Source organism: Aureobasidium pullulans (assembly GCF_000721785.1).
Source record: "Aureobasidium pullulans EXF-150 unplaced genomic scaffold scaffold_7, whole genome shotgun sequence".
NCBI lineage: Eukaryota > Fungi > Ascomycota > Dothideomycetes > Dothideales > Saccotheciaceae > Aureobasidium > Aureobasidium pullulans.
In genome coordinates, this window is record NW_021941027.1 from 706,599 (window position 1) to 731,663 (window position 25,065).

At 50.8% G+C, this 25,065-nt stretch overlaps 9 protein-coding genes across 9 annotated transcripts; 3 read left to right on the plus strand and 6 right to left on the minus strand.

Annotated features, from left to right (window-relative positions):
• Window positions 1-1,061: 1,061 nt before the first annotated feature.
• Window positions 1,062-3,506, plus strand: M438DRAFT_396485 (FAD/NAD(P)-binding domain-containing protein; the record flags this gene model as incomplete). Its single annotated transcript, XM_029909262.1, has 4 exons — window positions 1,062-1,920; window positions 1,970-2,570; window positions 2,625-3,244; window positions 3,295-3,506. 4 exons carry the CDS (start codon window positions 1,062-1,064, stop codon window positions 3,504-3,506), a joined length of 2,292 nt encoding a protein of 763 aa, XP_029761674.1.
• A 608-nt stretch (window positions 3,507-4,114) lies between these two features.
• On the minus strand, window positions 4,115-5,739 carry M438DRAFT_373874 (uncharacterized protein; the record flags this gene model as incomplete). Its single annotated transcript, XM_029908459.1, has 2 exons — window positions 4,115-5,259; window positions 5,325-5,739. The coding sequence occupies 2 exons, from the start codon at window positions 5,737-5,739 to the stop codon at window positions 4,115-4,117; spliced, it is 1,560 nt and encodes a 519-aa protein (XP_029761675.1).
• A 1,513-nt stretch (window positions 5,740-7,252) lies between these two features.
• On the minus strand, window positions 7,253-10,206 carry M438DRAFT_344802 (amino acid transporter). Its single transcript, XM_029905299.1, has 10 exons — window positions 9,608-10,206; window positions 9,482-9,552; window positions 9,378-9,430; window positions 9,270-9,330; window positions 8,889-9,217; window positions 8,708-8,836; window positions 8,638-8,660; window positions 8,115-8,438; window positions 7,960-8,067; window positions 7,253-7,901 (listed from the first exon to the last, which is right to left on the minus strand). The coding sequence occupies exons 1-10, from the start codon at window positions 9,956-9,958 to the stop codon at window positions 7,500-7,502; spliced, it is 1,851 nt and encodes a 616-aa protein (XP_029761676.1). The 5' UTR covers window positions 9,959-10,206; the 3' UTR covers window positions 7,253-7,499.
• A 405-nt stretch (window positions 10,207-10,611) lies between these two features.
• Window positions 10,612-12,134, plus strand: M438DRAFT_317106 (uncharacterized protein). The gene is made up of 3 exons (XM_029902732.1): window positions 10,612-10,970; window positions 11,029-11,256; window positions 11,313-12,134. Exons 1-3 carry the CDS (start codon window positions 10,662-10,664, stop codon window positions 12,030-12,032), a joined length of 1,257 nt encoding a protein of 418 aa, XP_029761677.1. The 5' UTR covers window positions 10,612-10,661; the 3' UTR covers window positions 12,033-12,134.
• On the minus strand, window positions 12,075-15,184 carry M438DRAFT_317108 (ARM repeat-containing protein). The gene is made up of 3 exons (XM_029902733.1): window positions 14,164-15,184; window positions 13,942-14,115; window positions 12,075-13,889 (listed from the first exon to the last, which is right to left on the minus strand). Exons 1-3 carry the CDS (start codon window positions 15,132-15,134, stop codon window positions 12,509-12,511), a joined length of 2,526 nt encoding a protein of 841 aa, XP_029761678.1. The 5' UTR covers window positions 15,135-15,184; the 3' UTR covers window positions 12,075-12,508.
• Window positions 15,185-15,449: 265 nt separating this feature from the next.
• Window positions 15,450-17,097, minus strand: M438DRAFT_271210 (MFS general substrate transporter; the record flags this gene model as incomplete). Its single annotated transcript, XM_029900465.1, has 2 exons — window positions 15,450-16,983; window positions 17,045-17,097. 2 exons carry the CDS (start codon window positions 17,095-17,097, stop codon window positions 15,450-15,452), a joined length of 1,587 nt encoding a protein of 528 aa, XP_029761679.1.
• Window positions 17,098-17,695: 598 nt separating this feature from the next.
• On the minus strand, window positions 17,696-18,291 carry M438DRAFT_344806 (uncharacterized protein). Its single transcript, XM_029905300.1, has one exon. It carries the CDS (start codon window positions 17,985-17,987, stop codon window positions 17,787-17,789), a length of 201 nt encoding a protein of 66 aa, XP_029761680.1. The 5' UTR covers window positions 17,988-18,291; the 3' UTR covers window positions 17,696-17,786.
• Window positions 18,292-18,557: 266 nt separating this feature from the next.
• On the plus strand, window positions 18,558-19,566 carry M438DRAFT_364578 (3-alpha--hydroxysteroid dehydrogenase; the record flags this gene model as incomplete). Its single annotated transcript, XM_029907733.1, has 2 exons — window positions 18,558-19,054; window positions 19,119-19,566. The coding sequence occupies 2 exons, from the start codon at window positions 18,558-18,560 to the stop codon at window positions 19,564-19,566; spliced, it is 945 nt and encodes a 314-aa protein (XP_029761681.1).
• Window positions 19,567-19,580: 14 nt separating this feature from the next.
• M438DRAFT_344807 (SAICAR synthase-like protein) lies at window positions 19,581-24,214 on the minus strand. Its single transcript, XM_029905301.1, has 3 exons — window positions 23,073-24,214; window positions 22,741-23,018; window positions 19,581-22,640 (listed from the first exon to the last, which is right to left on the minus strand). The coding sequence occupies exons 1-3, from the start codon at window positions 24,016-24,018 to the stop codon at window positions 19,923-19,925; spliced, it is 3,942 nt and encodes a 1,313-aa protein (XP_029761682.1). The 5' UTR covers window positions 24,019-24,214; the 3' UTR covers window positions 19,581-19,922.
• Between the last annotated feature and the right edge of the window lie 851 nt (window positions 24,215-25,065).

Genomic DNA, 25,065 nt, shown 5'->3' on the forward strand with positions numbered 1-25,065 from the left:
ACCTCGAAGAGACCGCAGCTGTAGGCTTACATCTCGCAGACTTGTCCGCTTCGGGCAAGGCTACGGAAGGATTCCAGGCCGACCATACTCATCCCTGTTTGTACAGCAAGCAACCATTTGTCTATTGTGATGCAGTGAGCAAAATTGCGGGCGCAAGGCCATTCATCTACTGAGCGGAGGAATTAAATGCGGACTGAATCATGAGACGGCCGTAATAGTCGGGCTTGTGCAATGTGGCTTCCATCGGTATCAAGCAACATGTACGGGGTTCCGTCACCCCATTGAATCTTCTCTTGAAGCGGCCGGACTCATGGAAACAATGATCCGGCATTTGGAGGAAACAGGTGCCACCAGTCGACATTCACGACAGATGTTTGAGGCCTCTGAATGGAATTGACACGATGCGAACAAGGAACAAAAACGTGAGAGACCCTCAGGTACGTCATAGGGAAACAGGATTGTTTGCTTTGTTTGCTTTGTTTGCAGAATGTCTTCCAGCCACTCCAGCCTCCTTCGGTGTCCATCTATCGCAAAGCATTCTATCACATCCATGCGCATAGTTACGCACTCTAATTCAGTACCTTTCGCAGAGCCATTACTGAAGCGCGTAACACAGGGACTGATGGCCGTGGGAAGGCTTTGGACAGGCTTTTAGACCAGGAGTGATCTGAAACGCCAAGTCTCGAACCCATGAGTCCCGTCCAGTCGACGGCGTTCAAGGCTCCCAGACCTTCCCTCATATGTTGTATCATAGTCTCGAGCGTTAACGGATGATTTTAGTATGATGGAGTGGTAACTCTCCTCCAACGCTGGCGTACAGTTATCATCGTAGAGAATGTCCGAAGAGAACTACCAACTTTAGCACTGAAACTTGACGTATGATCCAATCGAGGGGCATGCAACACTGATGCGTTACAGCTTCACTTTGTGGGTTACAGATTGCTGTATCCTCGGAACAAATTCTAGGCAAGTACATAACCAAGAAGACTCCAGTCTCTAGGAGCAGGTCGTCCACCCGTTCCTTCGTTTCGTTGACTCCTTTTTCCTTTCTTGTAGCAGCTATGCGTTACTCCATCGCTGCTTTATCTCTGGTTTCTCCAGCCCTTGCGTTGCCAACCCTATCTCTGCTGGGCGGAGGTTTGTTTGGCGGGCATCATCTGCTTGGAGGTCTTCTGCCTCATGGCCACGGTGGTGGCTCGTCTTATGCCAACACACCATCACACAACAATGGTCCCGACTCTTACGGTGCTGGGTCGACTCCCGCCGGCGAGTCATCAAGCTATGGCAGTGGTTCTGTTTCTAACGGTCAAGACTCTTCGTACCATGGTGCAACTTCTGGAGAGAGTGCCGTCTCTTCGTCCGTGGTCGATGCAGCTTCTGCCAGCCAGGAAACTGCCACCCAGGAAACTGCCACCCACTCTGGTTCTGGCTCTGTTCCCTACGCAAACGGGCCCGCTTCTCACAGCGTGTTTTCCTCATCCACCAGCTTGACTTCAAGTAGCACCCTAACACCTATCGTTCCTGCTGCCACTACTTCCTCAAATAACGGCCAGTCCTCCGAGAGCGGGCAAACATGCGAGAGTCCTAGCATTATCGGCTGTGAGACTGCTTCTGATTCGCCGGCTACCGAAGTCTCACCAGACAGTGTTGGAATCTACGACGTTGTCATCGTTGGTGGGGGAACTGCTGGTCTAGTGATTGCGAATCGACTGTCAGAAAATTCGTACACTACAGTCGCAGTCATCGAGGCTGGCGATCTGGTCTTTGACAACAAGAATGTGTCCACTGTGGATGGATATGGCTTGTCTTTTGGTACCGAGATTGACTGGCAGTACGAAAGCACTCCGCAGGCATATGCTGGAAACAAAACACAAACATTGCGAGCTGGCAAAGCACTTGGTGGAACAAGCACAATCAATGGTGGGCCTAACTATTTACACATCTTCGCAAGTCGCTGACATTTTTCAAGGTATGGCGTATCTGAGAGCTCAAGAAGCTCAGATTAATTCTTGGGAGCATCTCGGAAATGAGGGCTGGAATTGGAAAAGCCTTTTGCCTTACTACAAGCGCAGTGAGCATTTCCAGATCCCGACCGAGGATCAGTGCATAGCTGGAGCTTCGTACGACATCTCAGTCCACGGTACGAGTGGACCTCTCAAGACCGGATGGAACACTGGACTTTTGGGCAAGAGCGTTACTACGCTTGTCAATGCTACATATGCTTCTCTCGGATTGCCTTACATCGAGGAGCCTAACGGAGGTGTTATGCGTGGCTTCACCCGATACCCAGCAACCGTCGATCGCGAGCTGAACGTTCGTGAAGATGCTGGTCGTGCTTATTATCTGCCCATTCAGAACAGAACTAATCTGGACCTTTACACCAACTCATTTGTGCAGCGTATCACTTGGGACGAAACTTCGACAAACTCGACCCCCAGGGCCAATGGAGTACAATTTACTGATGCTTCTGGAAAGCAGAAAACGATTAGTGCTAAGAAGGAGGTGATTCTATCTGCTGGTTCATTGAGATCGCCTCTCATCTTGGAGCTATCAGGAATCGGCAATCCTGCGTGAGTGCCAGAACTCCGCCTGCAATGTACTCAGATGTGGCTGACGAGATACAGTATTCTGGAGCAACATGGCATCGATGTGAAAGTGGATCTTCCATTCGTGGGAGAGAATCTCCAGGACCAAACCACTGGCGCCGGCGCTTACAGCTCTAACACCAACTTCTCAGGCGCCGCAAACTACGTGGGCTATTTCAACGTTGCCGATATCTTTGGTAATGGCACGTACGACCTGAACTGTACTGTCAGAGACTCACTCCTTCAGTATGCTACATCTGTAGTTGAAGCTTCAGGTGGTATCATCGACCAAAAGGTGATGGAGAAGTTGTTCATGATTCACTACGACCTCATATTCAAGGATCAAATCCCCATCTCGGAAATCCTTATCAGCCCTGGAGAGGATCAAATGGCCTTTTCCTATTGGGGTCTCTTGCCATTCTCCAGAGGTAGCGTTCACATCCAATCCAACGACTCAACCACTCCTGCTGCCATCAACCCAAATTACTTCCAGCTTGATTACGACCTGAAACAGCAGATCGGTACCGCCAAGGCTGTAAGGAAGTTGGCCAGCTCCGAAGCCTTGTGCGATATTGTTACTGGAGAACTCAGTCCGGGCCTCCAGAGCGTGCCTCTCAATGCCTCGGATGAAGTTTGGGCCAAGGCTGTCAAAGAAGGATGTGAGTATTGCGCTATGTAGTGATGTTGACGACGACTAACACATTCGCAGATCGTTCAAACTACCACTACATTGCTACAGCTGCCATGATGGCTCAAGACTTGGGCGGCGTGGTCAATACTGATCTATTGGTCTATGGAGTTGACAACGTCCGCGTGGTTGACGCTTCCGTCATTCCTTTCCAAGTCTGTGGTCACCTCACTGCCACTATCTATGCGATTGCGGAGAAGGCCGCCGATGCCATCAAAAGCCGCTACTACTAATCTATATCACAGTCTCTACTATAGGTCTTTGAACTCTCTTTTCTGGTCAAATATAGTTTCTATTTATTCTCAACACATGTTCTCTGTTCATTCTCAACAACATCCATTATGAAGATGAGTGGCTACGAACGACGCAGCTTGATACAAAACAATCCTTGCTATAACGAGCGGATCAATCGAAACAGCTTAGTGTTTCGCCTAAATACGGAGGTCTCGAGCGGGCGGTCCTCGCTTTGGCGAAATCGATTCCAAGATGATGTAATCGCGTTTCGTAACCCGGAGTTGTGGTAGGCGGGTGGTGAAAGCGAAGCGACAGTTACAGATCTTGCGATGTGCCGCTTCTCATCGCATCGACACCCCTGCAGCCGGTTTACCGATCGACAATCGCACAGAGATGCAAGCAAATGCCATGTGCATGATCTAACTGGGATATGAAATCCTGAGTTACTGAAGTGTCTTTATTTCCTTCAGATATAGCCAGACCTGGGGTTCTGAAGACGCAACCCGTCTCGAATTGGCGTGTTCGGCGCGGATGTCGGGGTTCGTTCAGCTTGGAAGTCATGGTGAGATGGTATTCCTTTTGTCGGGACTTCTGCACGCAGGCAGTTTCAGACGAGGGGCTCTTTACCACGTCTGAATGTCGCAACATGGAACCGCGAGAGGTTGTTATGCTCGAACAAGATTGCTTGGTTCGGCATCATCTGATTCCACAGGATCTTTGACGCAATGTCGATACTGTCTGATGGATAGAGGTATTGACGTAAGGTTTGCTCTGCCAACGACCAATTTGTAATGGAGAGACTTGAGACCAACTTTTCAAGCCCATCAAGCAGTATAGGAGAAGGCATCGGTGTTGTGCTGCATATCAGGAAAAGGCTCCAGACTCCAATTTCGGCATAGACTGTGTTGATGAGTACTGTCGGCACGAGAAATTCGCTCAGTGTCCAGTAGTTATCACATTCGACGCCCTGGAGGTGAGAGATCAGACATAGGAGAGCAAGTTTGATGTGCGTCTCGGCCTGAACAACAATTGTGTCGTCGACAGCACTGTTGATGGGAGAGAAATTGCTCGTCACATTGTCCAGGAAGTAGTACTCGGCAAGCCGCGATTGAACGTCAAGTAGAGCGTACGTGCGATGGCGAGGTCTCTTCATGATAAGGTTGATCTCCGCGATGAGCCCCAAGGTAGAGGGAGCGATCAAGCAAATCTGTTTTGGGGTCACGAATTTTGCGAAACCTTCGGGCAGATCAAGGCTTCCTACAGCTGTCTCATATCTCGACTTCAACTCCTGGGGTATGAAGACGGGATCCATTCCGGCATACCAGAGCTGGTCATACGTGACGAAGGTGAGGAGCTGACGGACAATGGGTTGGAGGTTGACGTCGTGGAAACCTCCACGGAGATTGATCATAGTTCTCAGACCCGCCATGTGGGCCTTTGCTGAGTTCTCGTCACCAAATTGGAACTCCCAGCCGCAAATCAGGCACACTGCTGCGATCAGCTGGTCGCTTGTGTTAAAGCCAGCAGCCGAATCCAAAGCGGTTTGTATGTTGCGCATGGCTTGATGACGAAACCATACAACGATATCCGGTGACCGTTCTTGTGCGAAGGAGGGATGGCACGATGCAATAAGCAGACTCGTGAAAAACAAGGCATTGTGTGACAGTGTTTCAGGCCACAATTCCTTGCGGAGGACAGGCCGGTTGGATTGATAGATTGGGTCTTGGACATCTGGAGCGAAATACACCAAATCTGCGAGGCATGTCAGCAACGTGTTCCCGATGGGGGATGGAAAGACTTGCATGTGTTGACTAGACGGGGAATCGATGGATGCCAGGCGTCCGCGGAGGGTAATGTCAGGAATGGGTCGTATTGAGTGTTCCATTGGCCAAGCTGTAGGTCAAGAGGGAAAACAATCGACTCTGGTGGGCTAGAAGATGCAGAACTCGCAGAGCTGTGGTTCGAGATGGAACTCAAAGAACTGTTGTTCGAAGAGATGGTGCTCAAGGAGCTGCTGGATGCTTCGGGCTCATCTTTGATTGCTTTTGCTTTGCTTCTCCTACGTGCTCTCGAGACCTTGTTGACTTCTTCAGGAGCATTCGGATTCGTCGAGGCTTTGGCGGCGATGGTGCTTTTCCGACAGTCGGCGCTGCTCAATGCGGCCTGTGAACGAATAGCCCGTCGTAGATGGCCTTTCTGAGTGTCAGAAGGGAATTGAATATTGATGAACATATTTTTGCATTTCTTCGAGTCAGCCTCGATGGCGAGTGACGAGGAGCTGTCTCTATGACTGCCTGACAGTGTTGAGCGGCAGCGCAAACCATATTTAAAGGAAGGATCCCTCGGACCTCATTCCTAGGCTGAGGTCTGAAGATGGGCATGTTAGAAAATCGCATTCGATCATGCTCGCACCTGCAGCGACGTTGCAGACGAGTGGGGGGAACTAGCCTTCTCCAACTAGTAACCTTAGCCAGCCTACTGGGTGTAATCGCGCTTGGTATGTGCTTTCCATGTCGCCGCAAGATTGATAGCACGCTTGCTGTGACAAGCTTTCGATCCAGGCTCACGAGTCGGTCTGCTATCCAGCATCCAGTGCTCTCGCACCATTGGAACAGAGCATTAGACGCCGCCGTCGTCCACAGGTAGGGTCTAAATCCGCTGAGGCGGGTGTCACGACTGCTCGGGATTTTGACAAAAGTCAAGCTGCAGGCATCATATTCCAATTTCTCCGGCTCCAGCCAATCGCAATTAATCATAGGCTCCAGGGACACAGGTCCTAGAGGTCGAGCCTCGAGAACTACTTCGGGCTATGTAACTGGCGTGGAGATCCTCACATCAGCGGGCCCATGCGCAGCTCTTTCTGCTTGAACCAAATCGGGAAAGGCGTGATCCCTACTGCCCGATTAGGTCAACCTACAGCAAGAACGTCACGCCCGTTGAGACTTCAGTCTTCGTCTTCGACTTTTCTAGACGATCACCGCTTACAACTTCTCGGTGCTCGCCGGGGAAACACCATGCATCGCGCCCGCTAACCTTGCCATCGTGCTCGGCACTCGCCCCGGGGAGAGCTTTATCAACCCCCGCGCGTTCTTATTGGGTATGGGATGGAGCTATAAGCTGAATTTCTTGCTCGGACCCTAAACAGCCGTCAACTTGACGCCGTCGACACGTTCACGTCAACGATCCCACGACGCTTTTTGCTCCACCTAATTTGTGCTCTGACACACGCCGTGGGTGCCAGGGGGAGGACACCATCGCGATAGTCGCTTACGCAGTACGATCTTTGCACATTTGAGATAGTTGGTGCTCAAGCCAGCTTGCAGCCTGCCCAAAAACAAATCTGGGTCCGGGACTCGGTCTGACAATGGTCCGGAAGATAGCATGTGCTCGACTATCTTGACAACAACAAGCACGTTGGGACCTTGAAAATCCAGGGTCGCATGTTGGGGGGTTCTTTGGCCGCAACAATGCAACGCATGTACTCACGTACCTGGGTGCTGTCCGCGGTGCCTGAAGTACCCGTTCCTCACTTGGATTGGTGGAGAGCTGCGCGTAAACGTGGTAAGTGGAGCTCACGAAGTTCGCGCCGGCAGTTCGCATAATTCACCCGATCAAGACTGCTTACTCAATGGTGGCTTACAAGCCATATGGCAACGTCCTGAATTCGCTTACCTAGACATGTCGCGCGGTCAGAGCTGTAGCTTGATGACTGAAATGTGAAGATGTTTCCTCTGAAAACCTCGTCGTTATGTCGACATCGATCGGACAACCTTGAACAGCCATGACCAGCATATAATACGAGCCATTGGAAGAACTAGGACTAACAGCAGATTCGACTCGTTTCTCTCCAAGACCTTACATCTGCTCTATGGCTCGCTTATGGTCAACCAAAAGCAACAAACGGAAGTGCAGCACATTTCGCGTCATTCGCTCAAAACGGTTTCTGCAGATATTCTCAAGAGAGTTATGGCACTACTACATCTTAGTACTTTTCAAAATTCCTCTGGAATCGTCAAGAACTGAACATTCTGCCCAGTGCTGAGATGGCTCAGATTCCAATTGGGGGTGTCTCTGGTACGCGCCACCGGTGGCACATACAAGCGCTTGGCTCGAAGAAAGTACGTTGCCATCATCAGAACCAAAGCGCCAACAAACAACGCCCCTGACGGATTGAAGTTCGTCGATGTCACTGGCAAAGTCGGTGGTGAAAACGACCAAATGAAGCTGTTCATCGAGAAGGTGATTGCAAGCGTATTGATGATCACAGGCCTCCAGTACCCTCCAAGACTCCAGCGTGCTTTTGGCAGTGTTTCTGGCGATTTGATGCGGCGGTAGAGTACACTTGCGATCGCCAATATGTACGATAGCGATTGTGCTGCTTGTCCAAGTGTCACCTAAGTTATGTCAGTCAGCCATTGCATGTCCAATTCACAAAATGGACATTGAACGCACAATTCCATAAAATGCGGATGACGATCCGAGGTTGATCAGTGATAACAGTACACTGACTGCAGCAGTGAGTAGCACGGCATTTATTGGTATATTGCGATTCTTGTTGACCTGTTTCCATTAGCTGATTGACAACCCTTAGCAGCCATTACACATACCTTCCCGATCCACTGTGAGAACGGAAGACCTTGATCTCTTGCAAATGCATACGTAATTCTTGCAGTCGCTGCTGCAAAACCGATACTGCTCGAGCCTACAAGACCAAGCAGTACCAACAACACGCACACGATGACGCCATTTGGAACCGACAACTGCATAACATACAGAAACGAGTAGCCTGTCGGATGACTAAGAGCATCTGCAACACTTGGGATGCAAAACACAAAGGTCACCACGACGAGAAGACCACAGATTCCGCTGATCCACAGGCTTCGCATAATGACCTTCGGCACAACAATTGCTGCATCCTGCACCTCTTCGGACTAAACTTACAGTTAGCATGTGCCTAGTAAGAGGAGATCAATACACCAATACAAGCCATTCGCCACCAGTATCTGTGTCTCACTCGTTGCAGTACTCGATAAAAAGCTTCTGCAATGAGATCGCTACAGTAGGGGACAGCCTCGAAGTGAAACACCATCTGGAGGTTCTCGGCTCATGGTCTATGTATCTTCAACTTACAAGATGCACCGGCGAGTCGGAATCTGCTCGAAGTCAGTCATAATTTCCCTCCATCGCTTATTGAACTTACAAGAACAGCTGTAGTTCATGTTTGCTTGACCAGCAAGCATTGCTAACGCAGTGCTTGACCACTCTGTGTTTTCGATTCGAAACAGCGCCCTACCCGTCGGTATATGTGGTGAGAGTACCCACATGATCACTTGACGATTGTCAGCCTCAAGCAAAGACGCCACTTGGCCAACCACACTCACCAACGACTGCGATCAACGCTAGAATATGCACGGACATCGAGATGTTCTGCGAGATTGCCATTGCACGTCCGCCGTAAATGTTGACCAGAATAACGAACGCAACACAAGGTAGGAGGAATACAACCGTCTGCCACATGATTGCTCCGTTTTCTGGGCGATAGATGGTAATGATGCATTGAATCAGAGAGCCTGTCAGAAATATGCCGGAGGCGTTGCCACACTGCCATCCGATGAGCGTCATGTATCCAGCGATATATGACAGGAACGATTGACAGCGCTTGTCGGCGAACTCAGAGACCCATACGTACTGGCCTCCTGAAGACGGTACCCTGAGTTTATCAGTATTTCAGGTGTTCTCTCCAGGTACGATTATGCACTTACATGGAACACATTTCAGCAAGCGATGCCGTGACTAGCAACGATCCGGCGAACGACCATATATCTAGTACGGTCAGCATCTTGCCCTTTGTTAATTGAAAAATGACCTACAGGACCAAAACAACAGAGCTGGACCTCCTGCCTGTAAAGCTTGATTGTTGTTGCTGGCCAGTCAGTACTGTATTGAAATTCTCCGAGCACTTAAGATGACTTACAGTAGCACGAACTCCCAGGTACATTGCGACAAACAACCAAAAGATATCAGGGAGAATTGTCTGAATACTCTCTAGTCAAGGATCAGCATTTTTGGTCGATCGTTCGGTCAACAAGTCCATGCGTACTCTCATCTCCTGCGTCCTACCCATCCTGAGCATATCCTTGAGATCTTCTGGTGATCCATGGTCGTCCACAGTCGCTGCAGGCAACAGCACGTTTTCTGTGTCTTGGGCCCATTCTGGTTGATAGGAGCTCCTAGCCGCTGGCGAAGATGGCCAGTGGACTGTCGATGTGCCGGTAGATATAGGCCTCAGGGATCCAGTTGAGATAGGTCTCGGAGGTTTGCCTGCTTTGCCGCTTCCATCAAGCTCACTGCGAAAGCTGTCACCCCTTACTGTGACAGGCCTGAGGAAGCTACCCTTTCTCTGCGGGATTATGTCGACGCTGGTAGCTTTTTGAATGGAATCCTGCTGCATTGTGTCGCTGACCCAAAAGGCTGGGTCTTTAGGAAAAAGAAGAGAAAGTCCCGGATGCAGAGAGTACGCAACGTCTCTGCCTCGTCTCAGCGGAGAGCTCGGTCATGCGTGGCAGAGCTCCTATTAGTTCAGCATTTGCTGTCTCACCAAAGCTGCGCGTTAGAAAGCAATTCAAGCTGGGTAACGTCACGCACTCCGGTTCAAATGTGCACTCTCAACGAGCTTGCCTGTGAGCATGTCATTCGTTATTCCCTCAAATTCTTATACCTCTTTTGCCTCAAGCTGACAACGTTTGCATCGAATGTGGCTTCAACCGTTGCATTTGCGGAGAGCTCGGCCGTGTAAGCGCCAACTACATTGTAACGTCTCATCAACATGGAGCACAAGGCGTCCGCCCAGAACACAATTCTTCGAGGCACGTTATTGTAAATCGATGGTAAATGACTGTTATACAAATAAGAGTGTGGGGTCACGGCCACGCCGAGTCAGAAGGTTACTTGACAGGCAAGGTATGTGACCTTTAAGGAAGCCACGACCAACGTTACTATCAACAAGCTAGCTTGGCGACCGCCGTTGCCACTCTTGACTCTAGACAGAGTACTTGAGCTTTTGGTGTCTCACATTGACATACGACTTCGACACTTCGACAACTTCTCTCTTCAATGCACATCGCGAAACATACAGCAACGCCATCGCAGTTGGTATGGGCAGCATCACAGCCCTCTCAACAGCCGACCTTCCTTCGGATGTCTACTATCTCGCCCAGTTAACACCCACAAACCATGGTGGCGTGGTCTGGGTGATCTGCGTGCTCAGTCTGACGTACGCACTTCTCTGTAGTGGCATTCGATATACTCTTCGTCGCGGCATGTATGGCTTCGACGATGCTGCTTTGCTCGTCTCTACCATTGCGTGCATAGTCCAACATGCATTCGTATTTCTCGCGCTGGAGAACGGCCTCGGGGTGTCTGTATCCGGCATTGCGCAGAAGCATCACGATGTGGTTGCCAAAGTAAGCAGGCTCCTGAATGTAATTACTCAGACAAAACACAACTAACCAAGCCCTCTAGAGTACCTATACTAGACTTGTTCTATTCTTCGTCGTTCACTACCTGGCCAAAATGTCGTTGACTCTTTTCACTCGCCGTTTGTTCGACGGCCAAGAAAAGTACTATTTACGAATCTGCGACGCACTTCTGGTTTTGAACTTCATCTTTGGGGTCGTCAGCATCTTACTCATGTCCATCAGCTGCGAGTCCGGGTGGTATTTCGCCACGAGAGACGTTTGTCCCGGTCTGGTAAATCAACATGTTGCATCACCTAAACCAGCTGGACGAGACTGACTCTTGTGTAGTTCACCCGATGGGTCGCTATCAAAACGCTCGATGTTGTGGGAGAGCTCGCTCTCGTTCTCGTTCCAATACTCCTCATTTGCAAGATTCTGCTCAACTCCAAGCACAAAGCCGTCATCGTTGCTACATTCGCGGCCCGACTGCCAGTCATTGCATTCACCATTGTCCACTTCTACTATCTACGTAAATCCTTCCATAGCACCAAGGATCGAGGGATATCACTGGTGCAACCGGTCGTATGGCTTCAGGTTACCCTCTTATGGTCAATGGTTACAGCTTCTCTCCCATCTTTCAGGCCGCTGATATCGCCATTCGATACCGTCATGGAGGATTCGTCCGATCGATCAGCTTCGGTGTTTACAGGCGCCGCACTTGTTTTAGGAACCGAAAAGGAAGAGTTTGCAGATCCTGCTGCGACATCTTGGTCGCGTCTCTCTCAACTGGAGCCCGTGGCTAGCGTGCCGAGTCGACACAGAGACTTCAAGGGTCATAACGAGACCATCATCGAAGGACCAAAGAAGAAACTGTTCAGATTGTCGAAGAAGGAAGACGATATCGAACTAGGCACAATCCAACACACCAAAGACTTCGAGATCAGATATGAAGAAGCCGCAAAACCTAGCCGATGGAGCAAAGTTTGGCGAGAGTCTGGCTCTTCCTTCATGGAGAAGGAAAACGACCCCGCGCCGGTAGAAGCAGTGGAAACTGCTGATGAGACGTGAGCAACCCCATGACTACCGAACTCGGAAATACCAACATATTCTCCCAGGCCCGCTCCACGGAGACGCAGCACCTACGCTTTCATCGACGAGGCCGACCTGATCACAGAAGTTCAAGAAGCTTCAGACGAGATCGTGCCAACCTGAGGTTAGCGATACGTCCCACTTTCAGCTTGGCTGTCCCCCCTCATTTTCCGATCCTTCCAAAGGCCAGACCGACCCCTCTCGACCTCAGCCCTCAACCACAGGCCACAACACGAAGGAACAAATTTGTCAAGGGAAGATGGGCATAGCATTTGTCACGAATTTAACGAATGATGTTTGATCTTACAGGAAACGATACCACTGTTTTTAATCTCGAGAGGTAAAATTGTCCGCAGCGCCGCTAATGCAAGTGCTAAAAAGGATAATCTCATGCAAGAACAATCAATTGCGCATGCCAAAAATAACCATGTCAATTCTCTCACCAAAGCACACCCTTATCCCTGCGTGATTGCCCGACCCGAGTTTTCGTTCTTGCCCATGATGGTTTTCAGCACTTCCACTCCAATGGCCATGACATCTGTGTTCCTGCACTCGCGCAGGGAGCTCTTGATCGTTTCAACTCCGTCCTGTTGAGCGACTTTTTGCAGACCCATAGTGCCCACTTCTCCAGGCGCAGAGACGAGATTGAGAATACAAACCAAACCTCTATGTTTGATCTCTTCACTCTCATCTCCGCACATGTCTAGCAAAATGCTCACGCCACGGTCATGTTCAAGTACTGCTTTTGCGGCTGCGTCCCATTCGGTCAACATGGCTAGGGCGCCGCCTGCTGCGCGTCTCGTTGCTAGATCTTCTGCGTCCGCCAATGCTAGGAGGACGTGTAAACGGTGTTTTGCTGCTGGGCTGCCATCTGCATATTTGGCGACACCGGCGGGAGAGGCCATGAGATTGCAGACGAGTTCGACGGAAGCGCGTTGGACTAGTTTGTTGGTGGAGAGGAGAAGGTCTTCGGTCGGTTGCCAGGCTTGACGGAGGAGTGCATCTTTTACTGCGTCGTCTTCTAGAGATGCGAGATTGGTAAGTGCGAGTAGGGATTCGAAGACTGGGAGCAGGTCCCGGGTTTCTGAGCTGGTGTCGGGGGTGAGGAGGAGAGTCAGAGGTCGTAGGGCTGAGATGGCGGGCATGGCTCTGCTGAAGACGTGCTGTGGGTTCACAGATATCAGGATGCGAGCGAGTGCGTGTGCGGCGAGCTGGATAGCTGCTTGTGCCGAGTCAGAAGCTGAGGCGGGTCCTCCAGGTGTTTGGAGACGGTCAATGGTTTGGAGAAGCAACTTTACAGCACCTTGTTGTGCTAGTTTACCACGGTGCTTTTGCTCGCGGGCGAGTGCGTGAAGGATCTTGACTGCTATACCCAAGATAGTCACAGTGTAGTGGCTTCTGGCCGCAGTCACGAGGACGGGTATAAGGTTTGCATCCAGCACTGTCTTACAGCGGGCTGTAACATGCTGGTCATCATCCAAGGGATCCTTCTCTTCTTGCTTCTTTGATTCGGCATAGTTTCTCAGCTGCGACATCTTTTGCTGTTCTTCGCTTTGTGCTGGGCGATATGACACCAAATTTGAGAAGATTGTCAAGATGCCGAAAGTGCAGGGATCAGCTGTCGTTGTCGATTTGAGCCGTTCGATGAGCTTGTTGAGTAAGGCTGTGTTGGACACAATCTCGCCTTTGATCTTCGGTTGTAGAGATGTGTATGCGAGACCCTCAATCGAGCTCTGCTGTTCCGCCGGGCTGCTGGCGTTCAACGTAAGATTGACCAGAAGGGATGACAAATCGTCTGCGTGTGTTACTGAGGATTCTTCCGAGTCTGGTTTTGGCCTGCAAGTTGTCAGTATTGCAATACGCTTGGGCGTCTGCTGGAATTACTCACGGTATCTTTGCAAGCACCAACGCAGCCATACTTGCAGCTTCAGCCTCTGAGCTTGTATGTGCTACATCGTCAAGCCAGTTGTACGCAATCTTGGCAAGGCTTTCTCTGCACGCTTTATCTACACAGGCTGCACTCATCAGCTCCATTGCTGCCTGTTCGAGACGATGTGATTTTCTGTATGAGTGTTAAATTGACTCTGATACAATCCTTACTTGGGCTTACCTTTGTCCTGAAGAGTTCCTTTCCAAGACTGGTATCAGACCTTCCAAGAATCCGGGTGTAAGGAACAACTTGGCCACGGTCTGCGGTACCAGTGGGAAAACTGATGCTGCTGCTGAGAAGGCCACAATCAACTCGTCGTTGTGACCTTTTGAGACGGTGTTGGTGACATAATCCGTAAATATGTTTTCTCCCTCCTCACGCGTCTCTTCAAGAAGCTTTGCAACAGCCAAAGTCGCCTGTGCTCTGATCTTGGTATCAAGACGGATGTCAAGCTGTGCGAGAACAATTTCAAAGGCATCACGATCGATGAGTCCAGCCATATCATGCGCATTGCTAGTGAGCAATCTGGCGATCAAAGTCATGCTCCATTCTCCATGTTCCAACGCTGGATCCAAGAGTTTTCCAAGCGCAAGCAAAAAAGCATCACGCTTCGCCTGTGTCTGAGTTTCTGAATTTGGCCATGCGTTTGCATCGAGGAGGACTGGTAGAATGCTGTTGAAACTGTGTTCACCACGTCTCCACAGTAGACGGAAGAAGCGGGTTGCTTCTGTTCCGACCTGGATCCTGCTGGCGAGTTGTTTACGTGCTGCTGCGGAGTTGATCACAAATGCTCCAGTCAATTCGTCCCTGGTTTCTGTCGGCTTTCCATCATGGTCGAATAGGAAGTGAGCGACATCAGAGATTTGGTCAGAGGGTATAGCAGTATGCTGCTTCAGCAGCTTGACGGCTTCCTGGCCATCCGTTTGGTCACCCTGTTCCACGTAGTTTTTGATCAAAGTCAATATTTGGCTTCCGGATGATTCTTCAGTCGACAAAGATTGTACAAGGGCTTGAACGTTTTGGTTGGTAGGTGCCAGAGAAGCAGCTTCCTTGGCCAGTTGTGTTGCTTTCTGAAGTTGGCGTTGTTCGATGCATGTTCTTGCTTGCGCCACCAGCTCCTCTACCCGCTGTGTTGTTGTTGAGTCTGCCATTACAGCATTTCAGTCCCCAGTCGTATTTTCTATTGAGATGAAATTGTTGGTATCTGAATTGTTAGACGTGTTTTCGGGAGGGCTCTCGTCTTGCATTTAAAGCTGAAGCTCGGACTCAAGATCTTGGCCGATGGCTTTGAATCGTCACCAGACAAATGATACTGCAACCACGAGAGAATGACGCCCAATATTCAATGGGCTGACTGAGAAGCAACAAGGACCGATTAGAAGGCAACATACAAAAAGTCATGAATGATAAAGTTGATGAATTTCAAAAACGCTACCTCCATATGCAAATGCTATGAAAGAAGGGAACTAGATGACGATGCCGCGCCTATACCAGCCTCCAGGGCCCCGCCATGCGTATAACCATAAGAGACATGCCACCCAAACACTCACCGCCATGGCCCAAAACGTCGGAGCATAGCAAGCACGTCCGAAACAAAGCTCGCTGCTTGCTTCGACGTTGTCGTTGGCTGCATATTGATAGACTGCACTGTAAAGCAAGCCCCATAGTGTCGCACCCAATGCTGGAACAGTAGCAACACATGCCCAGTTTGTGCCGAAATTCTCGACACCCCAGACCACAGAGGTAATGATAGGAGTCAGACTGAAAACAGCACCATAACCAGCGCCTACAGCAGCGCTCACCCACCAGAAACGCTCGCCGTGGTCTTGTACGACACCCGAAGCGAGCACGGCTTGACCGATAGACATGATGAGCGAGAAGATGAGGAGGAAGGTGATTCGCGAAATCTCCAATCTTTTCTGAGATTCTGCGGCATCAGCACCAGGCAAAGTGGCCATGGATGACATGAGCGAGTTGGGACCTCTGCGATGCTGGTGCGGCACAGATGTTGGAGCAAATAAATCAGACAGAGTGCCCGTCAATATGCGAGCAATTGTTGAAGTGATGGCGACGATAGAGACATGGGTAGCGGCGCTTGTGGGAATCTCTTCATCAGGCATGGTTGGCGGGTAGAGAGTACCGATGACAGTTCCGAGGTTGTTGATGAAGGCTTCACCGGGACCCGTAACGAGGAAGAAACCGCCAGCAAGCAGCCACATAGTCCTGTCTGACAGGAAGCGGCTAGTCTCCTCGTTGAGCAGCCAAGTCTTCTTACGGGCCTCTTCTTCTTTGCGTTGGCGCTCTTCCTCGTCATCCTCGTCTTCATCATGTACAGCACCATAACCTTCGTGATGGTCATGATGCTGGCCTCTGTGGAAGAAGGCACTGTCCTCTAGCAGACCGCTCTGTTCCAATTCTTCAATTGCTTCATCAATCATCTCGTCCTCGTCAATGATCCTCAATAGGAAGAAGCCAACGGCACCAGCTGCAAACAAGGTACAGCCGAGGAAGATGAAGAAGCGAAAGACATCAATGTCTCCATGGGAGCCGTCGGGCTTCTTCTCGTATAGCAGGCGACTGCCGACCTGGCTCTCCCACATGCCGCTCAGACCAAAAGCGGCGATAGGGAGAGCCAGAGCAAGGCCCTTGTGTTTACCTCTTCCGAAGTTCTTTGCGCATGTGGTGACAGCACTCAAGTACATGCAGCTGGTGGCCATGCCTACCCAGACAAAGGAGAAGACCATGACAGCAAATGGCCAGTCGGGGTTGCGGTAGGTGAAAGCGGCCAGTATATAGCCGAAGCCGGCGAAGCAACCCGAGAGGATAGAAGGAATGCCAGGGCCATAGCGATCGCAGAGGAAGCCGAAGATAGGGACGGGTAGGTACATGGCGAGTTCGGCAGTGATGGAGATGGTGTTTACGCGTAGTTGTGTGTAGTGTAGGCGTTTCTGGAACAGAGGCGCGTATACGGAGAAGCAGGTGATTGATCCGGCTACCAGGCTACAGTCATGCGTCAGTCTGGGTCTAGTCTAGGTAGGGATATCAGAGAGTGGAAACAGACCAGTTGATGATTGCCCAAGCAAAGGTGAGATAGCGCGAGAGTTGACGCTGCATCTTCTGCCTGTCGCGGATCTGGATGCCCTCGGCGACCTGTTCGAAGAAGCTGCCAGCATAACTGTGTTCGGCACTGGGCCTGCCTGACGATTCGGCCTCATCGTCAGCGCGTAACAGCGGTCGTCCAGGGTGGTAGTCGAGTTTGTCGATCACTGTCCCTCCACCAGCATTTCCACTGCCTTGACCTGCCATGTCGTGTGTATACCTCCTCTGTCTCCAGAGGAATGTCGGTGTAGGAGGCAGAGAGAGACTCACATTGCGAATGACTGTGCATGAAGCCTGGTGACTCTACTGACTCGTGGACACTTCCGAGGGCAAGCCACTAATTCCGTTGTCGCACGTCATCAAGCCGAATTCGCTCGTGGCTGTCATGTGCAGTTTCGCTCAAAATTCATGTCAAATGAGCCAGGCCCGTCACCCTGCCCCTATTCCCAATAGTACACCACCTGGTCATAATCGCTTATCCATTGTCGGATAATCACAGCAGTAGGATTGCATGGTGTCTCTGCATGATCTGTGTGTTTCTTGAGTGGTTGAAGGTCTTGGAGAGGGAGTATTCGGGTCATGCTTCGGAACAATCACAATTGTTGTGAACCAAGGGGACTTCAAGCATTTCTTGCATGGACATTGCTTAGGTTCGGCCATACTGTGGTCCTGACAAACATCGCCAACTTTGAGATTACTCGCACTCAAGACACCACCTTCTCGACAGTAATGACAGCCATAATGCATATGATACAGGAAGCTGCAACAGAGATGAGCAGATTTGCCGAGAAGCCAGTATTGTAGTAAACCCAGAGATTGCTCACACAAACAGTCGAAATCAACATTCTATCAAGGCATCTGATCTTCCAGACAATAGCAGAGGCTGGCCTGGGGGATTGAGCCATACTGAAATGTCGACGCACTCGAGGTCGATGTCTTTTCAATAACTGGTAGAGTCCCCTGAGTGGAACATCGACTACTCGACTACCCGACCGCAGAGACTAGGTACGAGATGAAGGTATACTTCGTATCGTAGAGACTGACACAAAGCCAATGATGCAGTCAACTGCAACAATCGCAAGCAGGCTGAGAGAGAAGCCTGTAAGGTAGTAGACGCAGATGTTGGCTATCAACGCAGTGACGAGAAATTTGTGGTCGAGAGGTCCAATTGTCAATTGTAGATCATGGCTTGTGTCGTTGCGGTCGTTCATGACAGGATTGCAAGATGCTCTTTCGGTCAGGAAGATGAGGTGCAGGAGATTTCACGACTCGTTGATGAACCAGCATGATCACCACCGCGACTCGCTCTCAACGCGGGGAACCTCGGTATGTTTTAGCTCTTGGAAGTCATCCACCTCGGTGGACATGTTATGCGGAGATACTCAAGTCAGCAAGAGAGAGTATTCTGAGGCACAACACTTGCTCTCTACAGCAACCACACACACATTCGTTCTTCCATACAACCCACCTTCACAATGACAGCCGCACCCAAGAAGTCCCTGGCGCTCTCACCACCGCCAACACCCCAGACCATCGGCGGAGGTTCCTCATTCCCGGGTATCCCCACCATCGCCTCACCTCCGAGCTCCCCTCGTTTAAAGGACAAAGTCTGCATCATCACCGGCTGCAACAGTGCCCTAGGCATTGGTAGAGCTTCAGCCTATGAATTCGCCAGCGCAGGAGCAAAGGCCTTGATCCTCTCCGACTTTGACATTTCCAACCTGGACAATTGGAAACAGGATATTGAGAAGTTATATCCAGGCACGCAGGTCGTGGTCAAAAAGGTGGATGCTGGGAATGAGGAGGATGTCAAGGCTGTGGTAAAGTTGGCCGTGGACAAGTGGGGCAGACTGGATGTTTTCTTTGCGAATGCTGGTATAGGAGGTACCATGGAGAGGGTATATGAGGTTGGGAAGAAGGAAGGCAAATCAGAGGAGGAGTTCATGAGAACGATGAAAGTGAACGCATTAAGGTCAGTCTTCTTATCATCTCTTCAACACATTTATGGAACTCCTCGGCTGACTGTTGCCGAACAGTGTCTTCCTAGCAACAAAGCACGCTGCCAATGCTATGATGCAGAACAAACCCAGTCCCAGTGGTTCAATCATCAACACAGCATCAGTAGCTGGTTTACGCTCCAACGCTGGCCCAACAGACTACTCTGCCTCAAAAGCTGCTGTCATCAGCATAACTCAAACATCAGCTTACCAACTCGCTGGCACAAGCATCCGTTGCAACGCCATCTGTCCAGGTATCATCGAGACCGGCATGACGGCAGAAATGTACAAGGCTGCAAGAGCGAGAGGCAGTGTAGGCAAAATTGGACAGTTGAATCCACTGATGAGGGGTGCAGTTGCCGATGAGGTCGCAAGAGTTGCCTTGTTCTTAGCCACGAACGAGAGCAGTTATGTCAATGGACAAGCATGGGCTGTCGACGGAGGCTTGAGTGCCGGCCTACCTTTCGTACCAGGAAAGCTAGCATAAGACAAGGAAAAGGCTTAGCACGACGAAAATGATTTTACAATTTTAATACATGCAACTCGAAGTTTTCGATGAAAGAAAAACGCCTTGAATACCAGAAAACAAAAGCAGAGACCAAAACGCAACCGAACGCCATGCTAAGAACGAGGAGAAAGAAAAAGAATGCCCGTCCCTCATATTCCAGGACATGGAAAGCGCCATTCTGTAAGCATACCTGGCATGTTTCCCTCTTTCCCAAATGGCAAGTACAAAGATCACCATGTACTCTTTCCTGTCCGTCCACTCTTCCCCTCACGCCCGCGTACACAGCATCCTCGAAGCGAGAAGACTAGCAAGAGAGCGATAATATCCTTACCTGGTTATATGCTGACCTCACCCGGGTCCTCTTCAACAACCGCATCACTCCATGCCCAGCTGCTCCCTGAGTCTAGACCTGCGCCTCCACCGATGCCTGCTCCACCATTTGATTGAGCCATACCTTCACCTTCGCCTCTTTCAACGAATCCACCATCTTCAGCACTCAAGTCCTCGTAGATACGCTGGAAGTACAGACGTAGAGAGCGTAAGCCACGAAGATATCCTCTGTCTACACCTTCGGGATCATGAGGAGGACTAGGTGCCGTCATCCGAGTCTCGACATCCTCGGCTGTGACACAGTTGGCAAAGTCCACGATCTTGAGCGTAATCTGGTTCTTTGACTTGGGTAGGCTAGTGCCGTTCTCGGTCTCGCTTTGTTGAGGCGGAGGTTGACGAGGCTTGCCATGTTCATCAACATCACCGCGATCATAAATCATGAGCAGTGAACTTGCGTACAAGCGATATCCAGGCAGTTTGCGGATGATGTGCTCAAGCTGTGTTATCTTCTGCAAGACTACAGGGATATGCTTAAGTGCTCTGCCATGGCTAATCCCATCGAAGAAGAAACGCGTCAGCGCGGCTTGAAACTCACTTCCAGCTTTAAGATCTCGGCCGAAGTACTTGTCCTCAAAGATGTTGGATTGAGTCTTGACGTTCCAGACTTGCATGCCGCATACACGCACGCCTAGCTCGCGAGAAGTGGTCGTCTTGCACTTGCGGCGTTGCGAGTTTTTCTTCTTATCATCGGCAAAGACACCGTATTGCCGAGTGCCCATCTTGAGATCCAGTACACAGGGGTGTACCATGCCAGCTGTGAGATCTTCAAGTAAGATAAAATGAGCAATACGTCCAGGGTCTTCAGTGCCTTGGTCAGGGTTGCGTGGAATCTCGCCCATATCAATCGGTTTGTCCAGAGTTGGAGCGTTGTGAACTGGATTGAGCTTGAAGTCTGGAGCACCCTGGAGTGCGTCAGGCAGACCGATCGACTTGTTCTCCTTTGGCTTGGTAGGGGATCCTTCAAGATCATCCATTGCAAAGACGTCCTCACCATCACCGCGGTAACCTTCGTCCTCGTGGTACTCAAGGTCTCCCCGAGAAGCGTCGATGTCGGCCTTCTTTCTACGCAAGCCACTTCCAGAATGACGGCGTCTGGGCGTCTTGTAGGCCTGCATTAAGTGGTTGTCTGCGTCTGCGTTCTCCATGCTTCTACTTTCGCAACTCAAAGGCTGTTCTTTACGCGGGCTTATCATGTAGTTATCAAGTGATTGTACGCTGTTGTGTGGTGAATTGAGCTCTCGTCGATTCTTAATCGCCAATCTACGAGTGGCATCAGCAGGTGAAGGTGGTGACTGCATAGCGGAAACATCAGCACTGTTGCGGCGCTCTTGTAGGCCTGTAGTCTGAACTGAGTTCGCCACGTTCACGTCTGGTAGCGAGGGCATCGATTCACGCTGCTGAACTTTTCGGAGGTGCCTGCCATGGTGATTCCTGCTTCGTCGATCATGACGGATGATGACGGGAGGTGTAAAGACGTCACGGAACACCTGCATCTTCAAATCTTGGTTGACACTGGTAGCACCCCAGCTGGCTTGTTGACGCAAGGGCGGGCGATCGTTATGGCCAGGACTTGTCTCAGGCGAGTACGAGGAGCGCCTATCGCTCATCATCTCACTGATGGAGTGGGGGCGAGTTTGTCGGCTCGGTTGAGTGACGTGAGCAGGAATAGCTGTTGCGGGTCTCGGAGGCAGGTTACGCAAGAAATAGTCGGGAAGTATGTGACGGTTGTTGATGAGACTGACTTCCGGAACAGCATTGGACTGTGACTGGGAGTGGCTGACAATGCGAGGTGCATCTTCCTTCTTTTCTTCGGGTGGTGCTGAACCCTTCTTGGGTGACTTCAAGTCTTGGGGTTGCATGTCAGGAGACTTGGACTTGTCGATGTTGTCCTTCTTCTTCTTGTTCGGCTTCTTGTAAGTGACGTTGAGAACGCCGATGTATCTGGGAAGAAAGTCAAGCAAGTCCGGGTGATATTGTTCCACAGTCTCGTAGAACTCGTTCTCTTTACTGTTCAGTTGCTTGCAAACAGCCTGACGAGAGAAACTGTAGATGGTGCTGTGACCGCCCACCTGATGATTGTAAGGCTTCAGCTCGACTGCACCAAGTGGAGGAGGTTGCGATTGGACTTCAGATGCCTGGCCGTTTGCCGACGGGCGATCGTGCAAGACACTCTTGTTAGTGGGTGTCGGTGTCGGAGTAGTCTCTTCTTCTTCCTGATCGTGGGAATAAGCCGAAGACTCGGTGTCATAATCAGACTCTGCAAGTTGAACGGCAGGGGTCACATTGGGATGACGATTGTCGGAGTGTGGAATTTCACCATGCAATACTTGACTTTCGTCTTCTGACAGCAACGCAATTTCAACGTTACTCTGCGGAACATCGACACCAGCCTCGAGAGAATTCTTCATAGGTAGATGCACATCAACATCGGCCGAGGGCTGTGGGACCACAACCTCTTTCTCCTCATCTTGAGTAGACGGAGTGGGCAAAGGCAATGCTGAAGCAGTACGTGTAGCCTTGCCACGATGTGGGATGTATTGAGCAGAAGAAATCTGTTCCTGATCTGAATCTTCATCCTCTGCCTCCTTTGCTACTTCTTGCTGAAGCAATTGTGCCTGACGTGTCAAGAGTGACGTGTGAGGGGTTTCTTCACGTACGGTTTCCTGTAAACGCTAGTTAGTATCGAATATGGCTCGTCTGTATCTCTCTCCGCTCGGAGTTTGGAGAAAGGAATCCGGGCAGCAGCAGATGTGGTGGACTGACCTTCTCGAATGACTCGGCAAGAGGCTCTCTTTCGGAAGGAGCCTTGTTGCTTGAAGGACCCAGAATGATATGGTGATTACGAATCTCCTCTAGCAAGCTTGGTGGGATTTGGTGGGCTACACGGCCTTCAGCGTTATCAGTTGTTAGTGGCTTCTGTTCGGCTTCTGCTTCGAAGGTGCTGGGTGCGGGTAAAGGAGTGCTGACAGCGTCAGGTGCTTCGGCGTCAGGTGCTGGCTCCGCAGGTAGATTATCGTTGAGAGTTATCGATGGGGGTATTTCTGGCGCAACGTCAGATGAGCGGTCTGCGGGAGATGAAAATGGCGCAGGCGTACCGGTGGTAGCATGATCATGATGTTCGTGAATGGCAGGTAGCGTTTGCTGATCCTTCTCTTGCAGCAACAGCTCCTCCTCCTTGTGTTTTTCCTGCTTTTCCTTGTCTTTCTTTTCGCGCTTCTTTTCGTGCTCGGAGTCTTGATCCTTGAAGAGGCCGAGGTAGTGGCTAGTCTTTCTGCTGCGAACATTGATGCTCTGCTCGATCTTTGGCATTTTGGCGTCAATCTTGCGATCAACATCGTTATCTTCCGAATTGAGGTTCCTACCCTGCGATTCGGCGATGGATTTTCCGGCCATGCGGCCTTGACCTTGGCGCCAGGCTCTGTACGAGGAGCGTTGAGCGCTGGATTGGAGGTCTTCGGCAGATGTGGCTTTTGGGGAATTGGGGTTGTTGGTGGGCGTAACGGGTCGTTCGATAGTGGGCAGAAGTTGCGGGTCGTAGAGAGAGTGTCTGTTTGATTTGGATGCGAGTGGGTATGGGAGACGATTCAGATCCGTGTGCGGAAGTGTGTGGAAGAACATGGACAAGTCGGTCATGCTCGTCCGCATGGGCGAGAGTGACGAAGCTGACATTGGACCGTCGTGGGCGGCAGAGCTCTGATCGCGATCAAAGCTTTGTTCCTGATAGCGCGTCGAAAAGTCGCGGTGTTGTTGGCCGTCGTCGTTTGGATCAATGTCTTGCCTCTGCGAGTCCTGCTGCAATTGGTGGCGTTGAAGGGCCTGCGATATCAGACCGGTCCTCTCGTGGGGCGGCTCCTTGCGAGGCTGTTGGGGAGAAGTTACGGGCGTGTCGCCTTGGTAGTTCGTGGCAAAGATGCTGTCGCGCTCAGACAGCGGGACTGTGGTGGAATACAAGACATCCTGGGACGAGGAGTTGGTGCGCGTAAGGACAGGATCGGCTGGGCTGGTCTTTGAACGCGCCAGGTTTGTACGAGTCGTCTGCATGAGGAGGCCCAAGACATTGGTCGGACGGCTGCCGCTCTGCCGTTGGATGTCGTGAGTACTGTACGTGCTATCTGCTAGCACTGTCCGGATTGACGGAAGCAATGCACGAGCGACGATGTAAGGTGTGTGCGGGTGGACGACGGTGATAGGTTACTTTGCAAAAATGCAAAAACGTGGGCTGGCGGTTTGGCTGGATTGAAGGCTTCGAGAAACAGAAGCCTCACGTCAGTCGCGATCATTGATTCTCCGTCCTTCTTTCCCTTTTAATCACGCCAACTACTCTACGCGTGTACCCCTGACAATCACTGCATTTATATCATTTCACTAGCCATTAGCCTTGCTCGTCTTTACTCGTATATCTTGCCCAAACTCAAGGGTCTGGTGCAATTCTCTTGCTTCGTCGAGCAGAGGTGCACCCTCCTTCCAATCTGACGCGGCCTCGTTTCCCCGACCAAGCAAGTAACTAGGAGCCGATAGCCCGACAGGTTTGAACTGTGCAAGTGCAACCGCCAATCGAGTTGCGTCTGACGTGTCCGTCCTCTCTCCTTATCATGCCTCGCTCAGCAATCTCCCCTATCTTGATTTAAAAGTGCTGTCTTCTGGCAAGGTGGTCCCGTTTGGGGGCTGAAACATTAGAGGCTTGTCTTTGCGCCAGCACAAATACTGTTGTTCTTGTACGGAGACAGGTACCATAACCATGTACAACGTGTTTCTTGCTTCTTGCTGCTTGCTCGATGCAGTGCACTGCGCTTAGCAAATGAATTATGACATGCGCCGCTGCTGTGCTGTCCCTGTTCCCCGGCCTCCTCGTAGAGCTCCGGATCAGCAAAGGTTTCGATAGGCAGGCGATCTTCATGGCCATCTGATGTCTTTTTGAAAGACTCGACGGTATTGTACCCGGTACCCCACTACTGGTCTCTCCGACGGCGCGATCCAAGTGCAGGCACAGCAATCCACCAACCCGGATGTGAACATGTTTGAATGTTGAGACGGGAGCGCTAACCTTGAGCTGCATGCAAAAAGGAAAAGGCCACACGGAAATTCTTG